General features: G+C 40.6%; 1 protein-coding gene and 1 pseudogene across 6 annotated transcripts in view; both read left to right on the forward strand.

The window, feature by feature from the left end:
• CREB5 (cAMP responsive element binding protein 5) overlaps positions 1-18,486 on the forward strand; it is a 405,112-nt gene extending 386,626 nt beyond the window's left edge. For 4 of the 6 annotated variants that reach the window (XM_072764624.1, XM_072764622.1, XM_025993091.2 and 1 more), the window contains 3 exons: positions 2,971-3,198; positions 10,813-10,921; positions 11,842-18,486. In XM_072764624.1, the coding sequence (XP_072620725.1) occupies positions 2,971-3,198; positions 10,813-10,921; positions 11,842-12,005 (501 nt within the window). In that variant the 3' untranslated portion in view covers positions 12,006-18,486. Of the gene's footprint in view, positions 1-2,967; positions 3,199-10,812; positions 10,922-11,841 lie in introns of all 6 variants that reach the window. The other 2 variants (XM_072764623.1, XM_072764621.1) reach the window with 1 other exon arrangement.
• Positions 18,487-19,218: 732 nt separating this feature from the next.
• LOC112915852 (large ribosomal subunit protein eL42-like) lies at positions 19,219-19,625 on the forward strand (annotated as a pseudogene).
• Positions 19,626-20,636: the final 1,011 nt, after the last annotated feature.

The raw sequence follows: 20,636 nt of genomic DNA on the forward strand, positions 1-20,636 counted from the left end.
CAAGATGGGTTGTTCACAAGCAACTCTCTGATCTATTATCTCTCTCTTACCTATTCAATAGATAAGCTTATTCATTAGGTCAGCTTACTTTTGCAAAGGTAGTCAGAGGAGTTCTATATAGCGAGTAAGAGTGCAGTGAAAAAAATCTGTAATTCTTTTCCCACCTTACTTGCTGTGTGACTGTGGTCAGTCAGCTAAACTCCCTAACTTCAGTGGTCCCAACTGCAAAATGTGGTAATAATAGATGAAATTCATAGACTTCTAGGAGTATTAAGACAATGTCTGGAAAGCCCTTGGCACAGGTATCAGTGCATGTTAACCATGATTAATTCCAAACTGAAGTAATATGATAGATGTCTAGCAAGTTGTTCAGCAATAAAATGCCAACCAAAGCACATTTTTAGTCAAATGCCTTAGTAGGACATGGAGACAGTTAGAAGGGACAAAGAAAACTAGAAGTGCAAAGATAGGCAAATAAATTCACATTTGTACTTATTTTTTTAAGGAAAAGGATAGCATCAAGCTTTGGTTTCCTTGTCGGCAAGTTACTTCACAGACAAGTATAACCGTTAGTTGAATGTAAAAACCATTCATTAGCTAATTACCAATTAGCCAATTGCCCGCCATTTCAAGTCAGTAAGTGGCCAACTGTATATGCAATTAGTTAATTGCTATTATAATTAGCTGCACAAACAGTTGCTTTTTAATCCCATACTAAAGAGAAAGAGTACAGGTTGCTCTTGTTAAAATTTGAACAAGATCATTTAGACAATACTCAAAATGCCACCCTTAAATTGTATGAACTTGGCTGATTACTGAGATCTTGTCATATTGCTTAAGCATATGATGATTAGAGCATTAGGAACAGAAGTTTATTGAGGTTCTCCTGACTGTGAGATTCTAATATGACTTCCAATAAATTTGCCTTTATGAACTAACAACTCATTATTTTTTATCAAAAGTTTCAGAGCATCTATGCCAACAGAATTCTATTTTTAAAATAAAAATAAGTAACAGTAATTACCAGGGATGTATATTCTGGTCTTAGAGTTGCATTTGCAATTCCTCCTGCCTTCTTAGGATTCTCTTGCATGTAAGGATGTGATTCTAGAGTCCTGGCATCACTCCTCAGTCACTAGGAATTTCTCTTAGCCAAACTGCGCTTTCAACCCTGAACCAAGCCTGAGCCAGAAGCCACCACATAACTTAACCCCTCGGGTAAGGCACAGGAGAAGTGTCAGAGATAAAGGTTGGTGGGAGAACATAGTATCAACTGAGAAGTCTTGGGGATGGAGGTTCAAAACCCAGTTTTGCCTCCTTGAGAGTCTTGTTTGTGGCTGACAGTTAGACAACACAAATTGCCTAAAAGAAATGGTACAGGCAAAAATGGCCAAGTTAGCAAGTTCCTTCCTAATGCTTTGCTTTGAGGTAGCTAGCTCAGCAGCCAGCATCTGAAATGGCAAGTGCTAACCCTTTGCTAGTAACAAGGCTCGCATTTTCACCAGCCACTCTGGTGAATAAGAACTTCAACACTAAATTTATTTTGTTGTTTCTCTGTGATTGGGAGGAAAGGAATCACCAATAAGCACTTTTAGAAAATGTCTCTGGTTTAAATAAAAATCACTGAGATGCAATCGACTTCAGGCCTGAGCCTGATTTCTTCTACAGTGAGTCATAGAAGCTTTGATAGAATTCGGGATTAAAATATATCACTTTCAGTCCACTGATGTCAACCAGTAGCGATTATTAGTACAATTACAGTCACTCTGATGGATTTCAATCATAGATTCGGAATCTGGTAGCAAAGGTTGCTGTGCTTTCTTTTAAACACTTTTTTTTTTTTTTTGCCTGTTATTTCTATAGGTTAAATGTCTCTTGTAAAACAACTTTATAGATATTGCAGCCATAAGCCTGAGTGACTGAGAAATGAGAAGGAAAAAGAACACCCTTTATTGAGGATGAAGAAAGGAGTGCAGTGCTTTAGGGAAAACATTAGGTGTCCAGACACATAAAGAGTCAGTCGTGGAAATTTCACTCAATGCTGTGTGTCTGCCTTATGAAGGGAAATAAAGCTGTATGGGCAGGAGTCTCCAAAACTTCATGTACCACGGAGCCTCTTGCAGTTCTTAGAGGGAATCTATAAGTATAGTAAAAATTTTTAATAAAGTGCTTTGCCACTCCTAGGGTTTCCTTACAATATATGTGGTGCTTCCTAGCCCTCTCTCCCTGTAACACAGACAAGGTGTATTACAGGGCCCAGGGCTGCTCTGAGCATCCATCGTGTAGGCCCCACTTCCAGCCATCTGGAAAGGCCTGGCTCCGGCTCAGCTCCAAGGGGCAGGAGGACCCATCTGGAATGTGCCAGTCCAGCTAGGCCCTTTACTTTAAGAACTCTGAAATGGTGAAAATAGGATTGTAGCTGCTTTCTGGGATTCCCAGGGTTCTCTCGGCAGGAGTTGCAGGGGTGATGATGTTCCACAGGTGTGTTCTAGGAACACGGCTTTGACACCAGGAGAATGAAAGCTCACAACCTGCCCGGAAGGAGTTTTCAGCAGAGGACAGAAGACTCATCAGTATTGTGACAATAACCCTGGTCTCTCTGCTTTCACCTGTAGCCCTGCGCTGGCACGTTAAACCTTTAAAACACACCTTAAATAAAACATGTTTAACATCTGAAGGAGATGTTAAACATGTTTCCTCAGCTGTGGTTCAGCCCAAATGGCTGTCAGGGAAAAAATTTATTTGACTCTGTTTCGCGAATCATTTCTACGTCTTGCCAAAATATCACAGAAGATAGTTCAGCGATGCCTTTCATGAGCACGAGTTCACTAGTTACTTTGTTCTTAGAAAACAAGTTTGATATGAGCCACCAGCTCTCTGTTCTTTGTGTTCCAATACCAGCTTGGGTTTCTTCTCTCACCCAGCATGTTCCTTCTCTGTCCCTGACCCCTTCCTTCTCATGCCCAGCAGGTCTCACCAGCGACGCAACAGATGCAGCCAACCCAGACAATACAGCCGCCCCAGCCCACAGGGGGGCGCCGGCGAAGGGTGGTGGACGAGGATCCCGACGAGAGGCGGAGGAAATTTCTGGAACGGAACCGGGCAGCTGCCACCCGCTGCAGACAGAAGAGGAAGGTCTGGGTGATGTCACTGGAAAAGAAAGCAGAAGAACTCACCCAGACAAACATGCAGCTTCAGGTGCAGGCCACTGTCTCTTTCCTCGGGACTCAAAAAGCCCTGTGTACAGTTGGCATTTCCTGCCCCCGGCAGGCACTTGTTGACCTAAGCAGTAGTACCACACGTTAGCCCACAGAGCAACTGCAGGCCTACTCCTCAAGCTTTGGTTAACTCTGGGACACTTTACAAAACAAAATGACCATTCAGTTTTAAATCAATCTGCCTGCAAAGCTCTGAGGAGAGAGAAGCTGCCCAGCTGAGTTGTATAGGGCTGACAGCATAGGCTTTGGTCAGATGAGGTTCACACTCTCCTTCAGCCGTTAATTGTGTTTAACCCCCAGGCCCTCAGTGTCCTCATCTATAAAATGGGAGTAATAACCTCATAGAGTCGTTGGGAGTAATAAGTGAACTAATGTCTCCAAAGCAGTTTTCCCGGTACCTAACACATAATAAATCTTCAACCGAAAGGCAGTTCTTTGTATTCACCAGGGAGGGGGTTGCTTTGACTTCCACTGGGTGACCGCTGTTTTTGTTTAATGGAGGAAAAGAACATTCATGGTTGTTATTTTGCTCTATAGGAAAAGACATGTTCCTGTCTCATTTTCTAACTCAACAAGATTTGAATCTTGCAAGATTTTTCCTTTTCGTGGGTGGCTCAGCGGGGGATATTTCCTAACAAGGCCACTTCTGGGAGCGTTTGAGAGAGGGGGAGGAAAGTGTAGTACCCAGGGCTTCTCCGGCGGACCTTGTGTGGTACAAATGATGCGTTCAGGGCATCTGTTCTCACACGAAAAGGAATGCCCTCTCCACCAGCAGAAAAAGCAACTAAATAATTATATGCAGGGATAGCTTTAAGAGTTGGGGATTATGGCCTCGTGCTTCTAGAAGCAGAGAGAATGGCTGAAAAGTGGAGGGAAGAGGGGAAAGATTGCCCCAAATGGGGAGGATCTGTTCCTCAATAGTTTTTGTAGGTCACCTTCACCTTTCCCCACCTGGTTCTCTGTGTGTCCTTAGAAAGGAACAGTAGAGGTGCCAAGCTCCCAAAGCTTTTGCATATTCAGTGCATTCAATGGAAATGGCCTTGGGCAGCAAATGTATACATGAAAATATATAAAGAAAGCTTGGGTTATACATGGACTGCATATAGATGCTTAACATTTTCCACTAAATTTATCATCCTTCGTGTGACAGACATGAGAAAGGCAATGGGAAACATATATAGCAGATATGGGAAATAGAGTAATAATTCTTCCCAGTGGCTTATATGTGTATGAAGGTGGGGACTGTGTCTTATCTTATTGCCCTCTCCCCCTACTCTACTCCCTAACCCTGTTTCTAGTATAGTGTCAAGCTAACGTGCTGAGTTCCTGAGTGTCTATACTCAGTATCTGCTTGTTGAGTAAATGAATGAGTTCCCCATCTCTGGAGTGTCCAAGAACTGGCTGCCTGACTACTTGGCAAGGATGTGATTGAAGGGAGTCAAGCCACAGTGGGATGGCTGGACTCTTAACACCTTGAAAGTCATAGCAACTTGAAAATCTGTAGTTCTAAAATCCTGGCAGCCACAGTGGTATGTGAGAAGCTTTTAGGTAGAAGATGGTAAGCACTTTTAACATTCATAGTAATCATGTTTTTATTTTTGTGTATATTGAAAAATGTAATTAGAACATCAGACCTTCAATTTCACAGATACTCTTGGTAAGGATGAGGCTAAATTATTAAATAATGAGTTAATTTGTGCAAACATGTTAAGTCAATAAAAACTCTGGTACATGTGGATCCAGCAAATATTACAGCCACTGGCTCTGCAATGACTGCCGTGTGGGAATCTCTGGAATTTGCTACCAGTTGTGAGGTTTGCAAGAGGACCATGAAAATGGGCAGGATTTTTCAATCTTGGCACTATTGGATTTGGGCCTTGATAATTCTCTGTTGTATCCTATTCGTAGTAGATATTTAGTAGTATCATTGACCCCTACCTCCTAGGTATGAGTAGCACCCCCTGTCTCACCACCTGGTTGTAACAACCAAAACGTCTCCACACATTGTCATTATACCCTGGGGGCAAAATCAGACTAGTGATTGAGAACCACTGTCTTAGATGAAGGAGCCATGAGTAGCCAGCTGGCATATATCAGATGCCAACAAATGTTTAAATCAGTTTTAACTGAAATGAGTCCTTGCAGAATTATATCAGCATATTGACTATGGTCCTAGGGCTTAAAAACAGGGAGAGATCACAGCAGAGATCCAGGGAAAGTGAAGATGCTGGTCTCCCTGGAGTCAGATGTCTTCATGACTTGGCATATGCCTGTATCTTATTGCTTTTACAAAACACATAAGATAAATTTACCCTTTACAAGGCCCTAATCCATTAATTTTTACCATTCTTTAGGACCATAGATGACAAAGGAAAAAAAGATACTAGAGTTCTAGCCCCCCAAAACCAGGGGGTTGGAAAGTTTTATTTGGGCCAATCAACAGGCACCAATATTTTTGGTTGTTAAAGCAGTGCCCAAGGAAGGGACAGTCTCTGAGAAGACTGAATTCTTTGTGTTTTTCAACCACTGCTTTGCTTCAGAGGGACAGAAACCACAGCCGTTCCATGTTTTCTGGGATGCTGAGTGCTCCACATCATGCCTTGTGATGCTGGAGAGGATATGCAGATTCTGCTACCTTTGAATGACCCTTTCCCTCTTATTGGACCTTTGTCAAAAGAAAAAGGTGTCTCTCTTGAGGCTAGTCCAGTGAGCCAAATTTTAAGTAAACAGAAATGGAAGGTGCTAAGCAAACAAACTCTAGCCAAACGGAATATCCAAGGTCTGGATGGCCAGCTGCCACTTTTGAGTTGTTTTTCAGCATAGAACCTTTTAGCTGGGCTGCAGAGTTTCAGATTGGAAAAAATCAGACCTAAGAAAACAAAATCAAACTCCCAGACTTCATTTCCTTGTCTCACAACAAATCTAAACCCAAGAGGTCAACACAGGTATAGGAATTGAGGCAAATATCAGAAACCACCCAGTCTGGTGTTTCGTAGAGGGAAAAACTGAGGGTCAAGGGGACAAAAGGAATCTTCCCAAAAGTCACACAACCAGCAAGTATTAGGATGAGGACTCAAGCAAGTCTTCTCTTGACCCAAACCACTGCTGTATGATCTTTCATTGTAGAAAATTCTTCAACTAAAGGAATCCACGTTCTTTTCTCTGACAGACTAGCTAAGATCAGCTCTGAATTGATCAACTACTGATGGGGTGCTCGGTGGATTGTTTGTGTGCAGTAGATGATATGGAAATCATCTGGTCGCCCGTGGAAATAATTGCTTTTCTTTTTTAGTGCAAAGACACATGGCCTAAGTCGCTGCTAAAATTTTAGACACATGAGCCCAGGTTTGGGACTTGGCAAGAGAATAGGCCAGATGGGAACTGTTGCCTTACAAATTGAGAGTCCTTTGTTTTAGAATGAACTAAACCTGGCCTCGGCTAATCTACAAAAAAGAAAAAAATAAGTGTGTAGGGTGTGTGTGTGTGTGGGTGTGTGTGGGGGTGGGTGCTATATTGCAGGGCCCATTTTGATAATTATTTTTTTGGCACAGACTACTGCTTGCATCAGAAAGCATTCTGGGTTTATCATATTAACAGAATGACATCCCCAAAGCCAAAAACTGCAAATGTAGCTATTAGGAACTTCTTGGAGTACTTGTTTAAAATATGTTATTATGGTATTGAATGTCTGTATAGGGGCACTACTTCACCCCCCAGACAACCTTATGGGTTAAAGAATGGATTAATACAACGGCGTCTAGCCTCTGACAGTCCCTGTCTAAATGGCTAACTGCTTTAGAGTAGCAAACCCAAACTCAGTTCAAAAACTGAAAAAATGAAGGGCTGATTTCAACAGGATAATTAATACTGATTATTAATACTTTGCTTTTGTAAAGCACTTTTATATGAAGACCTAGAACGATTATTATAACCCATGCAGGGGAGTAAAAAAATTGGTGATTTGCCTCAATTCATAAAGCAAGGTAATTCAGAGTAAGAAAGTGCCTCCGGAAGGCCTGGTTTTTATTTCCCTCCTAGAGCTGCGGGCAACATTTTATTTCTTCCATGCATTTTGAAACATTTGCTATCTGGTTGTTCTCTCCCAAAATGAATTCAAGGTGATTCTACTTAGTTCCCTCGAAAAGCATTTTTATTTTAAATACAGTCTAGCATCTCCTAGGTCAGTTAGCATGGAGACTTGAAGATGGTGATTATGCATGTGCACGGCACATGATCTACTCTGCTTTCTCTAGGGCAGCGATTCTCAACCTCTCTTAATCCAAAGTCTCCCTAATGGGATCTGATGAAGGCTCTACAGACTCTCTCAACAATATGGACACATACATGGACATGAGGTTTTGTGCTAAACTGAGACTGTAGCTATAGCTTTGGAATCTGCCCTGATAAGATTCGGAAGCACGGGCAGTACCAGAACTGGCCCCCTCAGGAAATACAAGACTTGAAATATAAGCATAGCTGAGAATACCAAAGGTAGTCGACTAATGAATAAAAAATAAAGATCGACTCTTTCATTAGATTATTAGGTGGTTAGCTTTCTCACTTGAAGGCAAAACAGAAACACTCAAAGAGTAACCACCATTCTGGGGGCGGGAAACTGGAGAACTCCTCTGACCATCTTGTCACCCTTACTTCAGTGTGGCAGTTTGGGAGGCCAAACAGTATTATTCTGAAACCCCTGTTGAGAGCTCCTTTTCCTGCTGGAAGTTGCCCTGGGATTTTCTGTTGCTTCTGTGGCCAAAAGATTTTGATTTCATCCTTAACAGCATCGGAATTATGTGTGTATGATCTAAACAAGAGGCTGATTGTTCTTCTTTATGGAGAATATTGATTGGCATCGGTTTTCCAACCATAACTCAACTAACATAATTACTAATGCATTACTTTAAGAAATATGTCCATATTCACATCTATCTCTAAAGGATCAGTTACCACAGTAGTCTTCAGGTTCCTACACTTGTACAGACCGTCCTACTCCCAGGTTCTCGGTTCCTATACTGACAATGTATTGCTTTATTAATAAAGAGCTTTGCTATCTCTAGACCAAAAGTGCCCCTTGAGTTATTAATTTTGTTTGGGCCTTTGGTTAGAGGCCGAGACACTATATATGCTGTTCATAGTGGTGATCCGTGCTGTTCTGTTGTGGCCTCTCATGGAAGCAAAAGGTTTACTGTGAAACAATTTGGGGTGTGCCAAGTATTGCAGGCAGTTAGCAACTTACGATTGTAGAAGCCCAAAGAACGGAATTCAAAGTGTTTTTTTAAGGAAGGGGCAATGAACACTTTGTGCCTGGGAGATTGAACACTGCCTAGAGAAGGTGGGACGGAGAAGAATGTAGTTGGGGAGGAAACAGAATAATATCAACCTCTCCAAGAGGGCCACCAGGTGGGATTTTTTTTTCTCCCCTTCTAGAAGTGTAAGAAAGCAAGAGAATCTTATTTGGTTTTGTTTTAAATACTTTCCTTATTTGTTGTTTCCTAGGTCACAGAAGAAAAATTGTGGGAGGATATCGTAAAAATTGGAGCTTGACTCCATTTTCTAAGAATGACTGTCTGCATTATCTGCAGCTGAGAGTTTCTCCTTAGAGTGCAGGTGTTTTGGCAGTTGTGGTGTTAGAAAAGTGCTGTATCTAGAATCCAGTTGCAAATAATGACATTTCATTTTGTTTTCTTTTTCTCTATTTTCATTTTGTGTTTGTTTGTTTGTTTGTTTTGTTTTTAACCCGGGGTTGCCTTCTATTTAACAGTCTAACTTTCTTGTACACATGCCATTTTTAAGCAAAGGGAATCTGGGAAAAGCAAGGAAGGCCATCTGAATTTAAATGGGCATTAAAATCAAAGAGGAAAGAATTAGTATTTAAGGCTAAAATAAGTTGTCCTATAAATAAAGGTTGCACTGACCCCAGAATTGACAAGGGTCAGTTTTGGTTTTCATAAGGCCCCATACCAGTCATACTCCTTTGGAGGTGGGAGATGCAGTTCACTCTCCTGAATGTTTGCAGATTAAGAGCAATTAAGTGATTTATTTGTCATTAATGCTAATTTCTCAGACAGGCATTTTTATTTTGTAAAATTTGGAGAAAGGTTTTTGTAGATAAGATTCTTACTATTTTGTTACTTATGTTACTCAACATTTTATTATCTATAATATAGTTTGCAAATAAATTTGGAAATGGGAGGTATTCCTTAAAACAAGTCGCAAAAAAAAAATATTTTAATTACTTTTAGAATCCCAAACTTACTTTTTTAGGTGGTAAATGCATGCCTGAAAAGCCAAGTTCATATTGAAAGTGTAGATACAACTTAATGACAGCAATGTTAAAACACCCTTTTCTGTGTGCATGTTTTTTTTAAAGTCTCCCACATGTGGAGTACAATGCCTGGCAGCCACAAATGAACATAGGCCAAAAAGAGGGTATTATTTATCACAACTATAAAATGGCTTATTTGAGATAGTGCTGTGTTTACAGTTTACTTTTATCAAGTGGAAGCACCTTACAACCAACCACCTATTCTACATTTATATTTACAGGCAGTAGTGCCAAGCACATTATTCTACAAAGCTATGAATCGGTCTTTGTGAATTACTACATAAAGTGGAGATTTGAGGCACAAGAAACACACACACACACACACACACACACACGGAATCCACAATACCCTGATATTGATGCCAGAAAGAATTCATAGGCTTAAATGAGCCAAACTAGTTAATGAACCAATCAAATTAATTTAATCGTGGCCAAAGCTTCATTGCCCCTCACATTTCTGGGCTTACCTCATCCCACCAGTAGAGGATCAACATTTGTTCCATGTGTTCCACATTCACTTTTTCGTCACATTGAGTGTCAACCTGAGCTTATCAGACAGTGTGAAGATGATTATTATGAATAGCTAAATTCAGTGATTGCTCAGTATGTGCCAGGCAATAGTCCTGATATTTTACATCTGTTGCCTCATTCTGTCCTCACAACTCCAAGAACTTTATTCTGTTTTTTTTTTTTTAATTTTTTTTTTATTTATTTATGATAGTCACACAGAGAGAGGGAGAGAGAGAGAGGCAGAGACACAGGCAGAGGGAGAAGCAGGCTCCATGCACCGGGAGCCCGACGTGGGATTCGATCCCGGGTCTCCAGGATCGCGCCCCGGGCCAAAGGCAGGCGCCAAACTGCTGCGCCACCCAGGGATCCCGAACTTTATTCTGGTTTTATCCCCAATTATAAACAAGGCCACTGAAGCTCAGCTGGCTTACGTTTCCTGCCTAGAGTCACCCAGGTTGTGTAGAGTGGAGATTCCCACCCAAGTAACATGTCCCAGAGTCCACCACCTGAAGGGTATGCTCTGGACTTTTAATAGGATTCAGCTCTTGAATTTAAATTTGGTATTTTCAAAAAGTCCCAGGTAAAGGTGAGGAGCAAATTAAAGGCAAGCTACACATTTTCAAGTGAATCCCATTAAATATTATTCTTAATGCCATTCAGACACAACAGAAAAGTTTGCCAATATCATCGTTGAAGGTGCATGGGGACTTGTATTCTCTGGTCTTTTCAACATGGCTTTGATATGTCTCTTTCCAGAATGAAGTGTCCATGTTGAAAAATGAGGTGGCACAGCTGAAACAGCTGTTGTTAACGCATAAAGACTGTCCAATAACAGCCATGCAGAAAGAATCCCAAGGATATCTAAGTAAGTCATTGACTTTTTCTCTTTTCTTAGTGTCCAATTTTTTTGCCATTAATTTCGCATTGGATTTTATTGAAAGAGCAAAAATAAAGTGTAGATTGCACACCCCGGCAGATATCGTACTAGAATTCTTCAGTGGCTGCCAGACTATTGCACTGGGGGAATCCCTCTTTTCTGGCCCTATCACCATGCCCACCACCTCCCAAAAATTTCTGGCTAGCCTTTCCCTGGCATTTCACATTATAAACTCCTACCGAATTCCAATTATGCAGCCAGTAGGAAAATAGCTTGCGGGAGCCCAACTACCAGTGGGCTAGCAGTCTTCCAGAGAAATAAATGGGCTGGGGTAGAGGCATTCGGTGAATCACATGCAATGCCTTAAGGTATGCTGCCTGTTATTCACTGGGCTGAAAAGCTAGTGACCTTGTCTTAGTTTTCCAAGAAGTAAAGTGAACCCCTTCCTCTAGACCCCAATTTCTGCATCTGGAACGTCAATAAGTTAAATGCTAGTTGAGCGGGGGATGGTGGGAGGAGCAGGGATTCATGGCTGAAGGTCAATTTATTTTCAAATAATTTTTTAGATTGAGCAACACAGATTCTCCCACCACATGTGAGTATTTTTCCACATTTGATATATGGATGGCTATGTGAAGATACAAAAATGGGGAAGTTCACATATCAAGACTCGAACACATGAAATCCTTTTTGCTGGTCTAGAAAGCATGGCTTTGCTTGTAGCTAATAAAGTGGGAAGGCATAGCTTTTGACTACAGTTTAAAATAAAGTTTTGAAATTAACGTCCAGGAGCAAATGTGTGAAACTCTTCTATTTCTAGTAAACACGTAGTAATATTTTCCTGAGTAGCCCACAGGTCCACCCAAGAAGAGCTATATTGGTATGTGTGTGTGTGTGCTTTTTCCTAGGTCCGGAGAGCAGTCCTCCTGCCAGCCCCGTCCCAGCTTGCTCTCAGCAGCAGGTCATCCAACATAATACCATCACCACTTCCTCCGCAGTGAGCGAGGTGGTGGGAAGCTCCACCCTCAGTCAGCTTACCACTCACCGAACAGACCTGAATCCCATCCTTTAAAATCCACTGGTGGGTCAGACCTTGCCTCCAAGAAGAGCTGTCGCATATCATGCGTCCTTCTTTTAAGGGCATTTTTAGAATTAACTCAGACCTGGAAGACTCCTCAGCCCTTCAGAGACTGGCTTTCATTTTTATAGTTATTATGGAAATGTTGTCTTTTATACTTAGTTATATAAGAAAAAAAGGGAGTTATGCAATTAATTAATCTATCAGCTTGGGAAATGCTTTGGTGCTTTTCTCCAATTTTCTGGTACCAGTTAACTTGTTTATAAACTGAACTCTTTCTGTATATAGAAACGGTTTCATTCTTATCAGTCCAACCCTTTGCCTGAAACATTGAATCTTGTTAAACCGCAGCTTTTAGCCAAAATGAGGCATACCTAGATGTCACGTAAACGGATGCAAGGTAACTGGGTGGTGAGTCTGGCGACATCATAACACATATTGAATTTGCGCTGTGATGTCGCTAGAATTCCAGATAAACACAGAGCCTATTCCATATTTTCTTCTCTTCCTATAAAAAATTATAAGATCCGTTGATGTCCAAATAAAACCACCGAGCATCTCGCCACCTCTTTTCCTCTTCTTGGTCCACTTCCTCGAATTACCCTCTAATTTCCTCCAATCTTCCTTTCCATTTCCACTTTTTCCTGGGCTCCCTGTGTACTCTTCATTTTTACTTTCTGCTGATTTATAACCCCCACCCTGCCCCATTAGCATCGCAGGTAAAGAAGAAAGTAATTCCTAAAGGGAAAAAAAAAAAGCAAATCTCAAAAATATGGATCTAGCCATCGCTTCCCTTGCCCATGATCCACAGCTGGATTCATTCAGCTCTTGCTTTTTACAAAAATGGTAAGCAGGAGATGTTTAACGCGCCTGATTTAATGCTTTTAATAATCAGAGCAAATAAAAGGTGGCTTAGCCATAGGTGAAGCACTGTTGAATGCCAGCTGTGGAGACACCAGGGAAGGGAGCCTTATAAGCCTCGATTGTGAAGGTCCAAATTATGATGCGGGCTATAACATCACACCCTCAAATTACAACTGGTTTTATATGGCCTGTCTATAAGGTTGAAAATCCATATACTATATAATAATTCAGAAGGGCTCTCTATTCACTACACAGATCACATTGTTCCATCATCAGCTGCTAATAGACTAAGATTTATTACTATTTTTTTTCTTAAGCCTATGGAACTGCCTTTGCCGTTATGGTGGGTGAAAGTGGACACACCACTGGAGGAACAAAGAAAGAAAGAAAACCTAACGTTTCCAGAGGGGTGCTTTCAGCCCTCCCAGAACAGCCAAAGCCTTCTTTGGCTGCTGAAAGAATCCCATGGATGTGGCTTCTCCACTCTTCTGAATAATCCTGATTTATATTTTCAGCAACTTTCATCGACTTGCCCATTTTAGAAAGCAGAGAGTCCCAAACCACGGTTGTGCCTCCTTGAAACAAGCCATTCGACTGTGCTAATGTTTTAATATCACATCTCACAAGTAACGGGGCTAATGTTTTCCTCCAGCAGTCTAGACAGGTGCTGGTGTTTCATCTCCATTTGAATGCTTGATTGACCTCCTAACACAGTGTGTGTGTGTATGTGTGTGTGTTAGCGCACGCGCGCGTTCATGGGATTTAGAATAATAGTATTTTACAAAAGGTGTAGCTTTTATAAGAGTTCAGAAAAGGGAAAGACGTGTGTGGGTGTGTGTCTATGTGTTTATCTCTCACTATAGCATAAGAATCTATTTTGGAGAAAAAAGACAATACGAGGGTCGTGAAGCATGATTTTTATAACTAGTTTCAGTTTTATCTAATAACTTGCTTTTTAAATCAGTATTTATCAACAATTTTTTTTATGTATGCAGTGCTTTCAAAAGAAAGTTTCGAGTGTCCAGGGAAACTCATGACTGGATATGTGGTCTAAACATCAACACAAAAGCAAAAACAAAACAGGAAAACAAACCCACACACACACACACACACGCAAAAAAAAAAAAAACCCAAAAAACAAAACAAAACAAAAAAAAAACGAAAAAGAGAAAAAAAGAGAGAAAAAAAGAAAAATGCAAATGAAAAGAATTTTCTATTATATTTTAGACAAACATATCTTTTTTTAAGTATTTTAAATACTGAATTCATAGTTATTTTGTTTTGCATCCCAGCAGTAACAGCTAAATGGTTGAACCTAACTGGCTTCCTAAGAAATATTTAAAGTATATCTGTATACTGATATTAAGTTTAATTTTTTCAAAACTCCTTTCTAGGACCATGTATGTGTCTCTCTAAAAAAGATAAAAAGCTCATTGAACTGTTTGCTCGGGTTTTAAATTTTCACATCTTTATTTTATTTTTTGCTTTAAGTAAACAAAAACTTTTCTTTCTTTCCTGCATGCATAGCACTTAATCAAATGGATTTTTAAAAAAAATCCACTGGTGATATCAGAATGTCCAGGGAGTGGGCTGTCACTAAAATTATGGTTTACTTTACTTCTGTTCCACCTCTTGATTGAATATTTAGTTGTTAAACTGAAAGCCTCTGTAGTGAAGAACCTGCCTGAGTTTTCTTAATTCAGCAACTTGACAGTTTGACTGATGTGCATTATATAGAGCTCAATTATGTCTGTTTTTTATGCTAAGTAGGCAAACCAACCACACACACACACACACACACACACACACGTTAGCAAACGGCCCTCAATGTATAATTAGAATAAACTGTCTTCTTGTTATACTTAGAGCCTTTAGGTATATTCATTAGCAGTGTGGAAATACAGTAAAATGGAAGACGCCAGCTTGTTGTCAGAGCATCTTGAAACCCTGAACAGAAAGGCTCATTGGTCAAATCCAACACTCGGCTTATCAGTATTAAGTACTTCACTGGAAGGTCCAGCCTTCACCAGCCTGCCTGAAAATCCCTCCGTGCCCTACATTTTTTGCCAGTCTGGGAAAACATCTTTTTTCTGCCCCATTTTCCTCTCCCACTCAATTAATGGGTCATCCACCTAGATCTTCATGAATCCATTGTAATGACCTTCGGAGCACACCCATCCTGAGGAGGGAAGGCCCCTGCAACCCCTGCAACACTGCCCCTCCTCATTCGTGCCTGTTTTTTTTTGTTTTTGTTTTTGTTTTTAATTGGCAGCATCTGCCTTTCAAGTCACTGCCAGCCTACCTGGAAATTTCTACATCGCTTTCCCCTCACCGTATGTGATGGGACTTGACAGCTTAGATAAGTAGATCTGATGGCATTTTCTACCAGGCGATCCTAAATTGAGGCGTCCACTTCGTAATTATTCCTCCTTAGGACATTTCCCAACATTTGATGCCAGGACAGGTAGAGTGAAATCCTAGCCGGATGATCATCCTCATGTTAAAGCCGGTGTGAAGCTGATTTTTGTCCCTTTCCACCCCCACTCATCCCTCTCCTACCTCCACGTCAGTGTGAGCGAGTCCCAGTGTTCACGCGGCCTGTGGGAGATGGCAATTTGTGTGGTGTCGTTGCATGAACTGTGATAATTAGGGTGACTTACTTGGGGCAAAAGCCCTTTGGAGCCCATCCGGTCAAAGAAATCAAATACAGCGCATGTTCTGAATAGAGGGGCACCGATGGTGGATGTTCAGGTGGTTTTGTTGCCTGTTAGTAAATTCTAGTGTGTCAGTTGAGTTTGCCATTAAAATCTGAAGCCAGCTGCGGTGAAAGACCAGCCTTGGGCTGGGGTGTTGTAAGCATCAGTAACTGCTATAAAACTAGCCATCCAGTTAGGATAGAATGTGCTTCTTTCTGGTTAATAAAAACCATCTAAGAAAATATATATGTATGTATGTGTGTATACAGTGGAATTCAAGGACCAAAGCAAAAATTTGAACAGGAATCTATTAATTTAGAATTTTATAAGATATTTATTAATAAATGTTATTTTAAAACATTCCATTTGAACAGTATTCTTCTGTAGGATCTACTTGTTTTTAAAGTATTAGTTCATAATAAACTACTCTAGTTGTGTATATCTTCATTTTTCAGGGTTTCAAATGGCTATTCTCCATCATTTGGTGGAAGTGTTTTGCCTAGATCTCTGTGCATAGATATTTCAAGGATTTTTTATTGCTCTGTGAGTTATTTTTTAATCTGTGTTCTGAACAGTTTTTTAAAAACTTCTATTTCTTCTTCTTCTTTTTTTAATTTTTAAAAAGTAAGCTCTTTTCCCTTAGGAAGCAGAGTTCGGCTAAAGGGAATCGGTAACTATAACTGGAACAGCTTTCTTGTCCAAGTGTAGAAACAACTTCATCTCTGCTTCTCCCCGCCCCACCCCAATTTCCTAGAATGCCTTGCACTATTCAGCTTCCTTAGTGCTCGTTTTGTCCCGTCCCAAACAATGTGCAGTAGCTTGAAGCCATTCAAGTTCCATTATGCAGCATATCTGAGAAGGAAAAGGAAACAACCCATTTAAATTTGAATAAAACTGTGCCTCTGTGAACAGTAGCAATGTAGAGTCTCTCTTCTGCTTTTAAAATAATTTATATTTTAAAATTGCACTTTAGCTTTTTCGACCCCTTTCTGTTTCTCCTGTTCTCTCTTAAAAGTCCCTCCCTGTCCTCAAACTTGCCTCCTGCTCTCCTCTTTCCACCTCCCCACCCTCCCTCTAAGGCTCTGAGCTGCATCATTTACAAATACTTTACAGAATATTTGCACCAGGTACATGTGCGTGTGTTCCTTAGTATCCTAGCAAAGCCATGTTCCTCACATCAGCCTAGATTAAGCCTGCTACGAGAATACCAAGGAGAAGAGCCAGTTTGTACTCTTTAGCCCTTTATTCATAGCATGTTTTTTTTTTAATGTTATATTATGCAACAGATGTGAGGCAGCAGCTAAGCTACCCTTAAGAGTTTTCTATCTCATCCTCCAAACCAAAGTGTCCTGAATGAGCCAGGAGACTTATTCTTTTGTGCACCATGGTGCATGTGGACTGGTGTCCCAGCCGTCGTCTCTCTGAGGCTGCTGAAGTAACAGTGGCCCCGTCTATTTCATTCCTAGGTCTCAAAAATACAATGTTGCCTTGTGACGTAATTAGGGACAGCACCTCTCTTTTACAGTGATAATCTGAGAAAGGACAAGAAGGCACTGAAGCAATAAACCTACTCGTAAAATTCAATACCAAAACAAAGAAATGAAAAACAGAAAACAAAACAAAAACCCTAGCTCATCATGTTGTGAAAATGAAAAAGTGTATGTCCACTCAAAATATTTTACTATTTCTTGGGGAGTTTTTCAGTGATGTAATGCTTATAGCCAAATTGCTTAAAGAGTGTTTATATATTTTTTTCCTTATAAATTGTCTATTTTTTAAAAAAAAAAGAAACTATTTACCACAAGTTGAAGAGGGGGGTAAGGCCAAATTGCCAGCATTTGTTAAAAGATTAATATTCTTAAGTGGCACTCTGATACATTTCCAAGCTTATCATCAGAGGGGAATCAGTAACGATCCGCTATTGTATTTCGACCAACTTCTAATATGTAGCTCATTAGAAGCCAGGATTTAGAAAGCTCTTCTTAAGCCATTTAGGATTTCTTACATTGAGTTTCATATTATAGAACTTTCTAGGATTAAAAAAAAAAAAAACAGAATCATTTTAGCCTCAGGACTGAGAATGTGGAACCTGAATAAATTAGCTTTAAGTATATCATTAAAATCTTATGCACAATAAGCTCATTAGATTCTAGTTGGCTCCTTTAGAATACCAATGCCATAGACCAGAGATAATGGAAGTTATCAGCAGTGCTGCAGTGGAAGGGGGTTTCAGAGAAGGGACCCTTCCCAACCAGCCAGCAAGTAGAAGAGGAGACCTACTCACCCTCTTTCCTTCTACGTTCTGCTAAATCACACCTGCCTCATAGAGAGAGGAGTTCTGCCTTTGAGGTTTGTCTTAGAGAAATGATAAGCTTGAAATGTTCTCCCTGGCGGGGACATGGGGTTTGGGATCTTCTAAAAAGGCCCAGAAAAATGGCTCCATTCAAACACAGTGTTCTAGGACAATTGGAATATAAATATTGTCCAAAAATAGAACCTAAAAAGTTTAGCACTGTACAAAGTAAGTGCTAACTAAGGAAGTCCCAAAAAAAGGTGCTGTCACTTTAAGTTCTGGACTGGGGGGTTGTTTGTAATTGTAAACAGCAAAGCATTTATGTTTGTCTGTCTATTTGTAAAGCAACCACCTTCCTTACTGGAAGGAGAAAAAAAAATTGGGGGTACATACATGTAAATACTTGCTGCAGCATTTAATATGTTCAATTTTATGTTAAGCTTTTTGTTGCATCGTGAACACATTTATTGTTACCAATGGACAATGAGTTCATTAAGACTGTTCAACGAGGTCAGATTTTTACATCTCTTTCGAGCAAGAAGAGACAAGATTTTGTGCATTTGTACAAATGTTAATAATATCACTGCAATTCCAATATAATAAAGCACTCAAATGCAAATAATGCATGTAACTTTTGTATGATGAAATTTGGGCTTGGGGATAATGGTATCTATCCTGCACATGGTCTCATTCATGCCTTGTAAACCAAGGCTTGCTTTTCCAGGGTCATGATGATCTAGGGACAGAAGGAGGTGGGATTTTCTCCTTCCTAGACCACCACTATGCTCCCACTGCCTCTTCCATCCAACTTCCCAACTAAGGCCACCAGCCTAACACAATCACAGCGGGTTGGCCATACAACTAAACTTCACCTTGGGGTCAACAGATTTTAGCAGTCCAGAAAAACAGCCAGCATAAATTCATGTTCAAGATGTCCAGGAGCCAAGCATCACATGCTGGCCACTGAGGCAATCAAATCCTGGATTTCTTTGCTTGGCTTACAGAAAAGTCCTAAGGATAGTCTTAGCCCTTTTGAGTGTGCACTCTTCAAGGTATCCTCCTCCCTTCCATCCCCTTCTACCTTCTTTCCCTCCATCCATTTCATTAATGTTTTCATCACGCTTCTCTTTCTCCTACATTTAATGTCTGATCCATCAGTGTGGCCAGAATCCAACCACCATTGATCGCTGGCTTTACTATTACAGCTCTGTCCAAATTACCAGCATCTCTCACCTGAATTATTGGATACTCTCCTAACTGGCAGCCAGAGGGAACCTTTGAAAAGGGAAGACAGATCATCTCCCTCCACTGCTCAAAACCCTCTAAGGACTTCTCTCCTCGTTCAAAGCAAAAGCCAGCTTTCCGTGCCAATAGCCTTCTCGCAGAGATGGTGAACGTTCCTAAAACCCGCCAGACTTTCTGCAAGAAGTGTGGCAAGCAACCCCACAAAGTGACACAGTACAAGAAAGGCAAAGATTCTCTTTATGCCCAGGGAAAGCAGCGTTATGACAGGAAGCAGAGTGGCTATGGTGGGCAGACTGAGCCATTTTTTCCAGAAAAAGGCTAAAACTACAAAAAACATTGTGCTGAGGCTTGAATGCGTTGAGCCCAACTGCAGCTCTAAGAGAACGCTGGCTATTAAGAGGTGCAAGCCGTTTGAACTAGGAGGAGATAAGAAGAGAAAGGGCCAAGTGATCCAGTTCTAAGCTTCATGTTTTGTTATGAAGACAATAAAATCTTGACGTTATGTTCACTTCAAAAAAAAAAAAAAAAAGCAAAGCCAATTCCTTACTACCAAGTTCTGGAAAGGCCCTCCATGTCCTGCCCCCTCATTAATTCTGTGAGCTCATCTATCATTATCTTTCCCCCGCACACCTCTCCAGCTCCACTGATATCCTTGAGGTTCCTTGAGCCACCCAACTGAGAGCCTTTTCACATGCCCTTCGTTCCCTCTGCCCAGAATATTCTCTCAAATGTCTGCCTCACATCCTCACCTGCCTCCCAACTAGTTAAGCCTTTCCTGACCATCCTCTGTAAGATTATGCCACCTTCAATCTTCCCCTCATCTGCCTTGTACAGACTTTATTTTCTATAGCATTTACCAACATCTAACATAATTTTTATTTAGTTGTTATTTTTTTATTGTCTGTCTCCTCTAAGTGGAATGTGAGCCTCACAAGAGCAAGGGTTGGTTTGCTATTCATTCACCTTGGTCACCCAAGGTCTAGAACAGCCAGACATAATGGGCACACAATAAACATTTGGGGAATGGATAATCTTCTGTTTCCTGTCTTCCTTCTTGATCTCAGAACACTCTGACCCAACCACCTGGTCCTATAGCCACAACAGTCGTATTTTAAAATTAAGTACCAGGATGTGTCATCTGACACATAGCCTGACAGGATATTTGAAATTGGGACAGAAACAACAATTTGGGTGGAGAGGATGACTGCTGTTCTAATGGCAATCCCATCTGTTACATTTACATTTGGACCACTCACTACACTCATAGTTCCCATGAGAGTCTTTCTAATGCCCATCCCACACTCATTTGCAATTTCAAAGCCATTACTATTGGTTAAAAAAAATTGTTATGATCCCACATTTATACTTTGAAGATAGACAGCTCTAATCTCCATTCTATGTTTCATCCCTTTGTCTCTGGAGCTTCATAATGTCCTTTTATCTTATACTCGCTATTGTGGTTGGTTATTGGTTGGTTGCTGGATCACATTTTAATTTTGCATTACATATTTTCTTATCTAACAAAAA

The sequence above is a fragment of the Vulpes vulpes genome, chromosome 7 (assembly GCF_048418805.1).
Source record: "Vulpes vulpes isolate BD-2025 chromosome 7, VulVul3, whole genome shotgun sequence".
Lineage (NCBI taxonomy): Eukaryota > Metazoa > Chordata > Mammalia > Carnivora > Canidae > Vulpes > Vulpes vulpes.